This window comes from Seriola aureovittata, chromosome 7 (assembly GCF_021018895.1).
Source record: "Seriola aureovittata isolate HTS-2021-v1 ecotype China chromosome 7, ASM2101889v1, whole genome shotgun sequence".
NCBI classification, from domain to species: Eukaryota; Metazoa; Chordata; class Actinopteri; order Carangiformes; family Carangidae; genus Seriola; species Seriola aureovittata.
Genome location: NC_079370.1, coordinates 9833279 through 9843583, shown reverse-complemented (window position 1 = coordinate 9843583; position 10305 = coordinate 9833279). Strand labels below are relative to the sequence as shown.

At 39.6% G+C, this 10305-nt stretch overlaps 1 protein-coding gene and 1 long non-coding RNA gene across 2 annotated transcripts; one reads left to right on the top strand and one right to left on the bottom strand.

Annotated features, from left to right (window-relative positions):
• The first annotated feature begins 425 nt into the window (after positions 1–425).
• LOC130171623 (gastrula zinc finger protein XlCGF57.1) lies at positions 426–3663 on the top strand. The gene is made up of 3 exons (XM_056379685.1): positions 426–551; positions 833–1316; positions 1861–3663. The coding sequence occupies exons 2-3, from the start codon at positions 869–871 to the stop codon at positions 3243–3245; spliced, it is 1833 nt and encodes a 610-aa protein (XP_056235660.1). The 5' UTR covers positions 426–551; positions 833–868; the 3' UTR covers positions 3246–3663.
• Positions 3664–5804: 2141 nt separating this feature from the next.
• Positions 5805–7935, bottom strand: LOC130172483 (uncharacterized). The gene is made up of 2 exons (XR_008828269.1): positions 7577–7935; positions 5805–6545 (listed from the first exon to the last, which is right to left on the bottom strand). It is a non-coding gene; the product is annotated as an uncharacterized LOC130172483 (long non-coding RNA).
• Between the last annotated feature and the right edge of the window lie 2370 nt (positions 7936–10305).

Genomic DNA, 10305 nt, shown 5'->3' with positions numbered 1-10305 from the left:
ATTACTAGAAATAAATTACAATTATTAGAATAATAAAAAGGAAAAGCAGCAGATCCTCACATTACAGAAACTGGAACCCTAGCTTATGGAAAGATCTCAGCCACTTCCATATAATTTAAAATCAAATAAAAATAAAACAGCTCTCAATTCCGCTATTCCCAATAACATGAGGAAAAATATTTTATATAAGTATTATATATAAAAGTATTAGTCAATTGATTTTGGACTGTGGCACAAACAAAACAAGACATATTAATCATCTCGGGCCCTAAGAATCTTGGGGGTGATTCGTTTAAATGTTGATATGAATTAAAATATGAATGATTGCCTGACAGTGTAACGTAGGTTTGACTGAAGCTTTTTGCTCCTGTCACTTTAATTGCACTGTGGGCTGTAACCTGAACATGACTGATGTGAGCTGGTTGGCCAGAATCTGAGGAAGTGCGGTGTTCTTCCTGTATTATTATCACTACACACGAATGCAGCCAGTTTGTAGACGATGGCTTAAATATGTAAACGCAGCTCTGGCTGAATCGTGTCGTTAAAAAACGGTAAGTCTTTTCTTTAAAGCAGACAAAAACTGAAGGACGCTGACAGCTGCCTAGCTGCAAAGTAACTGCATTAAATGATCCACAGTGTTGCTAGTACTGCTGCTAGGCTAATGTCGCCGTTAGAATGGCTTAGCTATGATGCTAACGTTAGATAAAGATTAACGAAATGTCTCCATAGCGATTATGGCTTGTGTCTGTTTTAGTGTTGCTTAAACTGCCTTTAATATAGACGTCTTTGCCTTCTAAGATATTCACCTCATTAATGTGTTACTCTAAACCAGAGCAAACTAAAGAGACGAAATCCTAATGGTGACGAGATGAAGATGAAATCTGCCAAGAAGAAGTCTTTGCTAAACGAAGCAAAGAGAAGGGAGAGGCAACACGATGTGGGTGCAGTTAAAACTGAAGATGAATTGGAGCTGGATGGTGAGGCTGAGGAAGGCTCCCGTGAAGTTTACACTAACGGAGATGGTCTTAGCATCCACATCAAGGAGGAACCACATGCACAGGAGATCTGCGGGGAGTATAATGAAGACGCATCAAGCTGTCCAGACACTAAGCCTGACAATGTGACATCCAGGTCAGATGTTCACCATCAACGGGTGCACATAAAGGATGAGTGTGACTCTGGCCATCAGCCAGAATATGAATTCACTCAAACTGCTGTCAAGGAGGAGTCAGAGTCGTGGATCAAAGAGGATAGAGACAGTGAAGAGGAGGCAGACACCCAGGAAGATTATGGGGAGGGAGAGGAGGTCTGCACAGGTAGGAGCCGGTTTCTGAAAAAATACACAATAATATTTTTTCCTTTTTTTTTTTTTTTTTTTTTTTACATGTTCTTTTTTGGTTGCACTAATACTTTGGCATATGTAGCCAATTTCAGCTTAAAAACATTTATACAAAGAATATTGTTTTGCATTTTCATCAGTTTTTAATTACTTTGTCATGACTGGAAGTGTCAAAATTGTTTATTTGATAAACAATCAAGGGTTAATCTAGTATGTTTTATCTTAAGAAAGGCATGTTTGAACAATTTGCTACTTTGCATTTGTATTTACCTTCTTACTTAAATACATGTCAGTGTTTGATGATATGTTAAGAATAGTAGTAAGATAGATAGTAAGAGAATAGCAAAATCTCAGCCTTAAAAAAGTTCATGTCTAGCATCTACAATAGCTTTACTTTGTTTCTCACAATTGTCAGTCAGTACATTCTAATTTGACAATACAACAGGGAAGGGTAAAATCATAACTGCTTCCTTTTTTTAAATCTTGTCTACTCTCTGTGTGTGTATTTCTCTCCTACTTAGAGTCATCGTCCAAGTTCTTTCCATGTCCTCACTGCACTGTCTCCTTTACTGACTTGGACTTCTTGGAGAAGCATGTCAAGTGGGTCCACCAGAAACAGTATCTTGCAAAACTGAAAAAATGCCTCTCAAGCCGCACACTAAACCTCATTCCTAAACACACTTGCACTATCTGCAGCAGCACCTTTAACTCTAAAGTACACCTTAGGGTCCATGTACATGAAGCCCATCCTTCTGCCCCTCCTCGCAGGCTCCACCCCTGCCCAACCTGTGCACGCAGCTTCCAGTACCTGAAGAATCTTAAGAATCACTGTCAGCGCTGGCACAACATGTCTGTGGTTACCACAGGAGGGCATCTCAGCTGTGCTGACTGTGGGAAGAGTTTCAAAGCTACCTGGGGTCAAGGGCCACATTTGTGTCATGAACCAGATAACACAGAACCTGAGGATAAGCCAATCTGTCTGGACACTGGTGTGCAGTGTCCAGAATGTGGCAAGAAGGTGCGTACTCCTCAAAGCTTGGAGGATCACATGCGCACACACACAGGTGACCGGCCGTTTGTCTGCAAAGATTGTGGCAGGAGGTTCGTGGAGCGCAGTGGTTGGCGGCAACACATGAAAATACACACAGGGGAGAAGCCGTACAAATGCCAGGTGTGCGGGAAAGCCTTTTTAAGATCACATCACCTCAAGTGCCACTTAACGACACACTCTGGCAAGAAGGAATATTCTTGCTCCGAATGTGGAAAGGAGTTTGGATTCAAGTCAAGCCTTGATCTGCACCTGAGGACACATTCTAGTGAGAGACCCTTCCACTGCAATGTGTGTGGGAAGAACTTTAACACCCAGAGAAATCTGAGGGTTCACACCAAACTCCACACCAATGAGAAAGCTCACCAGTGTGGGGACTGTGGGCTGAAGATCGGAGATCTCGGGGCTTTGAAAATACACCTGCGAACACACACAGGAGAAAGACCTTACCACTGCACAGTCTGTGGAAATAGGTTCATTCGCCTTGCACATTTGCGAAACCACCAACGCACCCACACTGGTGAAAGACCCTACAAATGCACTGAATGCGACAAGAGTTTCACTCAATCTGGTGACCTGGTGAAGCATAAGCGGATACACTCTGGGGAAAAGCCCTTTGAATGTCCAGACTGCCACCGATGTTACACTTCCTCTGGCGATCTTGGCAAACACAGGAGGAGTCACACTAACCTGCGTCCCTACACATGTCAAGAATGTGGAAAAAGTTTTCGCTTGTCAGGCCATTTGAAAACTCACATGTTAACTCACACAGGGGAGAAGCCATATTCCTGCCCCAACTGTCTCCGCAGGTTTGCTCGCTCTCACCATCTTTCTGGTCACGTGGCGAAATGTCGCTGAGCTCTTTTGAGAAGATTGTAAATAAGCTAGTCTTGATCTAATATGGTAATTATAGAAGCTGTATACAGTGTACTACTAGATTTTTTTTTTTATGAATGTGTTGACGAGAAAACTCATATTTGTAAATAATTATTTATATGAACTTTCTGTAACCCTCTTGACTCAGATGACTGTTTTAACTTATTATCACACAGTTTGTTATTGCATGGAACTTTTACAGAACTATCCCAAGTCCTGTATGATTTTTTTTTCCAGAGTAGCTCTAGACTGGCTGTTTAAGACACTATCATAACAGACGCTTAAGGACATGATATAAGGCAGAGTTCTATATGACATGCAGATAATGGGATGTTTTTTGCCACTGATCAATGCTGTATTATCTGTAAAAAATTAATAAATTATTTGATGAATGCATGGACACTGTGTGTAATGCTACTGTGTTGAGTCACTGGGAGTCGCCAAATTATTTGAAGTATCTGTGCACTAGTGTTGAAGGCCCATAGCAAGGATGACCGAATATCACCAGAAACTGAGAACAGGAGAATGTGCTTGAATAAAAATGCTAATAATAGTAGATTCAAAAGATTACTGACATATTAAATAGCTTTTTTGTTTCAAAGATAGGAATGTCTTTGAAACAAGCTCTTAGCTGGATAACTTTGGAATGGGGGCTCAGGTAAAAAAAAAAAAAAAAAAAAGTAATTGGGGATTTATTTAGTCAATTTCTGCTCCATGAATCAGTTTAAAATTATAGATTGTTATTTTTTCCCCTTTACAGTAAACATTTTTCCTTTTCTTAGAAAAGCTAGTTGGTCTTGCAGCTATGAAATTAGCTTAGCTTATTTTTTAATTGTTTCACTGTCTAAACTATAGTGAGCAGTTTCTTGCAACCGTAATTGTGTGGCAACTTTGGGATCAGGAGATGATCAATATTAGTTTGATGGCTTTTAATCGGTGGATGAAATGTAATTAAGTTAATTTACTTAATTACCTACTAGTTCCTTTACAGATGAAGTGATGAAGGAAGAAGAAGAAGAAGTATTAATACGAAATATACCAGTTATTATATTATTGTGTAATGAATACTTTCACTTTTGGTAAACTTAGATTGGTGCTACTTTATTAACGTTTTGAATGCATGACTACTTTTACAGAAGATCTGAGTACTGCTTCCACTGCTGCTTTTAACAGACCGTAAATCGTTAATGCAATTTTATAGGGAGCACCCTCCATATTCTTGGAAACAACACGTATATGACATCCCCTAAATCACAACGTTTAGCTGGGGTCGTGAAAACTGTGGGACCCAAAGATAAGGTTATGAAAGTTTGCACTCCCCCTTTGTTTACATTGCGGTTGATCCAAGACACTGTGTATCCCGGCGGGGCGGATCACACTTTCTTTTGCCTTGCGTTCAATGTAGAAGCTGCGCCCGCTAGGAGCAAGCGGATATAATAAAACATGCCTATATTGATTTTAGCAGGAAGAGCAGCCAATGCAACTTGCTAGAGGCACATTAATTTTACGGAGTTTGTCCGCGTTGCCTCCAAGTCAGGTAAACGGCCCACAATTCGTAAAGTTCTGAGGTTTTTTGAATCGGACCTTTTAAGGCAATCTGCAGTCACTTATTTCTGCCCCATTAACCCCATTACCATTCTGTTCAAAGGAATGCATTTTATTAAGCGTTGCTGTATATTGGGTAAACTTTAAATAAAGGGCTGATTTGTTTTAGCATTTGTAGTCTCCTTGGTTTTTAATTTGAATTCATATATATGTATTAGGTGAACCTGGATGAAACTAATGCAGTATAATGGAACAGGCCTTTCAGTAAATCCTCCTTCATGAGAATTATAATGTTCAGTATTTGCTGACTGTTTGAATCTATTTGGACAAAAAATTAGGAACACCTCTCAGTATAGGGTTAGTTTATATACAGTGGTGGCCAAAAGTCTGAGACCACTCTCCCATGTAGCCTCACATATTGCTTTCAAAATAAGTCTCAAAAAGGTAACTGGTAAGGTATATCATAAAGGTTCTTACAAGCTATTCTAGTCTACACTGAAAAAAATAACTCGTAAGATTTACTTAAAAAATATATCGTAACAATTTGCACTCAAATGTTTTAAGTAAATTTTAATGCTGCAATATCAAGTGAAACTCACTTGCCAGTATCAAGTAAATTTTACCTAAAACTAAACTTTACATTTGTGAAAATATTAAGTAAATCTTATTTAATTACATCAATGTTTTTATGTTACATTTATTTAAACTATTTAAGTAAGGTTTATTTGATTTTTTCATAGACAGGAACATTATTTACCTAAAAAATGTAAGTAAATCTTATATATCTGTAGTATTTACTGTTATGAAGAAAATACGTAAATTTTATTTTATTTTTTCTTTGACATTTTCAATTATTTGATTGTATTATGTTATTCAATTACTCAATATAATTATGTAATTGTTGCTAATTTTCTTTTGATAAATATTACATACGTCTAACAATTTGCTCTATGCATTTAGTATATATTTATCACAAACCACACAACTAAAATACCATACAATTAAATGTTTATTTTACTAACATTTAACAAATCAACATCATCTGGAAAGATGCTTTTCAAATATTCAATTAAGACCATACAACCCTCTGAAACAGTGTAATTTCAACATTCAAGCCAGCAATGAACTAGTGCACTTTAAGTATGCCATTAAAACCTTAATGTACTCAAATCAACTGAATCGATTAAAAATGATCAACAGCTTTAAGTATTAACATTTCTACTTTTCCTTTACCCTTTCTCCGCATTTAACACATGCCTTAGCTGACACAAAATGGAAAATATTTCAGGCAGACAACTTCCTACACGGATTAGCCAAGATGAAATTGAACTTTAAAACAAGGTGATAATTCTCAGTATTTCTCCATTAGGGTGTAGGCAGTCATTTGAAAGATGGAGATGTGAGTTGGGGTGTACCAGCAGCCGAGATTGTCCTTGCCAGTGCGATAGCATTTAAGACAGCAACTTCAACTTTAAAGCGTGCACTTTTGGGGACAGCTTACTCCCATCCAGTTCCAGGAAAAGTTTCTGAAACACCTCAAAAGTGTAGCGCAGTGTTGGGGGGTATGCAAGGTTCAGGGCATAAATCAGCCCCATAAGCAGCGTGCAAGCTTTGGCAGTACTGCCACATCCTGGCACCATCTCGTGGCCTAGGTCTACTGTTTCTCCCTGATGACACCAGTGTTGACCTGTGAATCTGTCCTCCCTAGACCTCAACTGTCCACTGTATTGGCTCACCCTGAAAAAGAACAGACAATTTGTGATATTAAAATAATGATCTAAAACATTCAGCCACAATTTAATATTACATTACACAGTGACGACAGGGGAAAATAACATATCATGCATACATAGTTTTGAACTTGCCTAAATGAGACTAATGTTGGACTGTTCGGCAAATAACAGAAAAGCGCTATACAAATGTAGGCCATTTACCATTTAGAGATGGTCTCATCCAAATATGCATGTAGTATTAGCAAGCAAAGCTAAGCTGCACTCACACTAGGCCCAGTTGATCTGTACCATGCCGAACCCCGTTTGTCCCCCCTCTCAACTTCCCCGCTGGCCTGTACCAAAATCCTTAGGACGTCTCTGCCTGTACTCACACTACTCTGATGAGACATCTTTCAGAGTACACAAACGCTGGAAACGCATTCCTCACCTGCCCAGCACGCTGCCGTTAAAACAGAAACACCGCGGTTACATCCTATTCATGTGCTTTATGGGCTATACACAGCATAATATGGCTATGCTAGCCATGCTAACTAACGTTAGCTGCTAGCCGTGTGCGTTGTCTCTTTGTATCTGCAGGTTGATGCTCTTATAACCTCTGTGTGAGACGATTCAGTCCGTAAATATGTGTTTAAAACCTATTTCAGGAAGTTTTTATTTTTCCTTACAGACTTATCTCTCAGACTGTCAGTCTCTCACTCGCTCGCAGCGGGCAGCTTCAGTCACCTTCGGTCTGTGGCTATAACGTTACTGTCAAAAGTTTTGCAGACGCGACCATGTTCTGCTCCAAGTAGGTCATAAACACCTAAATATAACCACCAGTTGAGAAACGTTGTAACGTTAGTGCTTCAAAAAATAACGTTAGTGCTTTTTGTCCCGAAAAAACGCGGCTCTCCTGTTTACCGTCAGTCTTGCCCCGGCCCGATATGGCGTTACGTTAACATTAAATTAACTTATGAACAGTAACGCGTCAAACTATCAAAATACACACGGACCCAGATATTATCACAAATTTTAAACAGAAAGACAATAACTTACGCTTGAGATGACTCAGCCGTGCAACAGCTCCAACCGTCCTCCTCCAAGTGTGTGTGATTTGGCGGACACGAACGGTGCGCAATACGCATGTGCGGGATTCAAACACACACTATACAATATTAGATTAAAATTTACTTAGTATATCTAGGTTTATGTGCAGTGACTATTAAACATTTAAATAATATGAGGAAAACCATAATAAAACTTACTCTCCCCACACAATTCATTCATTACGTGAATAAAATACATAGTTTTACTTGAAAATTTCTAGTTCTCACTGAATCTTAAAATTACAATGTAGAAATTATGACAGTTACACTAATAGATTTTACTGCACCAAAAAGTCGTTTTTTTCAGTGTATATGGGGATATAGTGGTATAGCTTTATTGCAGATCAACTTCTGTTAGGACATGTACATGTGTGCATACATGTCTTGCTATGGTTGTGGGGACAAATCTGGGTTTGAAACAATCTGTGAGGTTATTTTGGCCAGTTGTGACAGCTTCAAAAGGCTTTTTGAGGGACACCTGCAGTGACTGAGGTCAGTGTCAGGATGAGTCTCAACAGCATGAATGAAACTGGAAGTAACGTCCTTTGTAAAGGTTGAAACGTGAAGAGTGAAGTACACGCACCAAGCAGCAGGCGCATTCAAAATTTCTCCAGGAATTTTCGAATACTTTTAATGTTCTGCTCTAGCGGGGCAATCGTCCGTAATTGTGTCATCAGTTCAGCTCTTTCTTGTTCAACTTTCAGCATGACATAAAAAAATACGTCCAAATGAGCGCAGCGCAGTCACCTGCTTCTTACAGTGCGTTTTGTCTGTATGCTAATAAGGCTGCGCGGACTCCGTGACGGGATTGGTCGAAGCAGAGAGGAGGAGCCTCCAACTCCACGGCCGGTTTCTCCTATTGGTGCGACAATGATCCTGAGTCCTCACCACAGCTGTAGCCGTTCAAGCATTCAGAGGAAAAGCGTTTAAGAACCCGGCCACCACATCATTAGTGGCGGCTGACATGATAGGCAGCGCGCCTCTTCACCGCCTTTGTCAACGTGTGTGTAATTTGTGATTTGGTTTGAGATGCTGGTAGTGATTGTTGGGGACTGGGTTAGTTTTAAAATTCTGATTGTGCATCACACCCTTAGAAAAAGACTGTTGGACACATTAGGAACAGGGGTGCTGCTTGTGTTTTGGGGTTGGTTAGAATCGCACAGTTGGGCTCTTTGTTGGCTTCTGTTCCCCTGCTTTAGTTATCCTCTCACCTTGTTTGTATTTTTGTTTCCTTATTTAGCATCTGGGTTATGCAATAAATTTGATTTAGGAATAACACCTGGTTTTATGTTGTTTCCCTTTTTCCCCTAGCTGTGTCGTAACAAAAAGACTGCTAACATATGGTGACTGGGAGGACAATACACCATGATTTCTTTGTATATAGAAACCAACATGGCTGCAACTGAAACCTGGCTCTGTGAGCAGTCCACGATCAGTAAGTGAAATACTCTGAGTAAAATTTCCCAGGCTGTTATGTCTTCTTTGCTTGCAGAAATCAACTGCTTGGTGCTGGATGTGAGTCCCACAGTGTCTGAGGTTTTTCTTTCCCAGGAAAGTGGTTCCACAAAGGGTTTATATCTTGATGCTTCATGTGAACAGTGCAACATCTACTGGCCTGAATGCAAAATGGGCAAATACAAATGTTCGTCAGTTACAAATGCAATAAAGCATGATTGTATTTTATATTCCAAGCATAGATTTATATACTGTCAAAGCAAATCAAAATGTTTTGTATGCATGGAACGTGTCAATATCAGTTAAGCTCAATGTCTTAGTTTTAACTTAAGTGTTGGCAAAATACATGTAGCTTTAGTTTTAAATGTCAGCGTTGGTGGTTGTGCTGTAAAGGTGCAATATAAGATGTGGCCAGGACTTTAGTTTAAAATGTTCAAAAAATGAATCAACACTATCAGCAGTGTGTGAAGGAGACGCAGTGATGTCATGATCTCCCTGACCTGTTCCCTGTTGTAATACCACTTTGTGACACTAGACGCTGTGTGAGTCAGTGGCGCGTCAAGTGTTCCCTCAGTCCCACGAAGAAGAACAACTTCCGGCAGCGCTTGAAGTTACCATCACAGAAACACAGGAATGGCTGAACCTCCTAAAAGGCGATATGTATCTGTATCCCACAGGACCGCTCCCGACAAGAAACCACGTTCAACGGCGAAGAAAAGAAGCAACACGAGTAACTCTCCATGTGGTTTTCCACCGCCGGAGACGGCTCCTGAGAGTAAAGAGATGCGGTTTGATGCCGAGCTCGCAACTTTCCTGTTAGCCCGGTGAGTAGCATCATTGCTGGCTTTTTAGCTAAAAGTATAATCAGTGCAACGACTGACAAACCGTACCGACAAACATTTCAGGTGGTGATATTGATGTTGTCGACAGGCGTTTTAGCGGTTACTAGAACTGTCTGTTGCTCTCGGCTTTTGTACAGCTAGTTACGTCAGCAACTCATCTTGTATGTATGTGTGTGTGTGTGTGTGTGTGTGTATGTATGTGTATATGTATATATATACATTTATATTTATATCATTCTCTACAAATTCTTCACATATACATGTATCATTTATTCATTAAGTCTTGTTTTTATTAAAGTACATGCTAAATAAGGTTTAAATGGATGATTGCTCTTATGTTCTGAAGTCCTTTTTCGAACGCTTCAAAAAAAATTTCATAGTC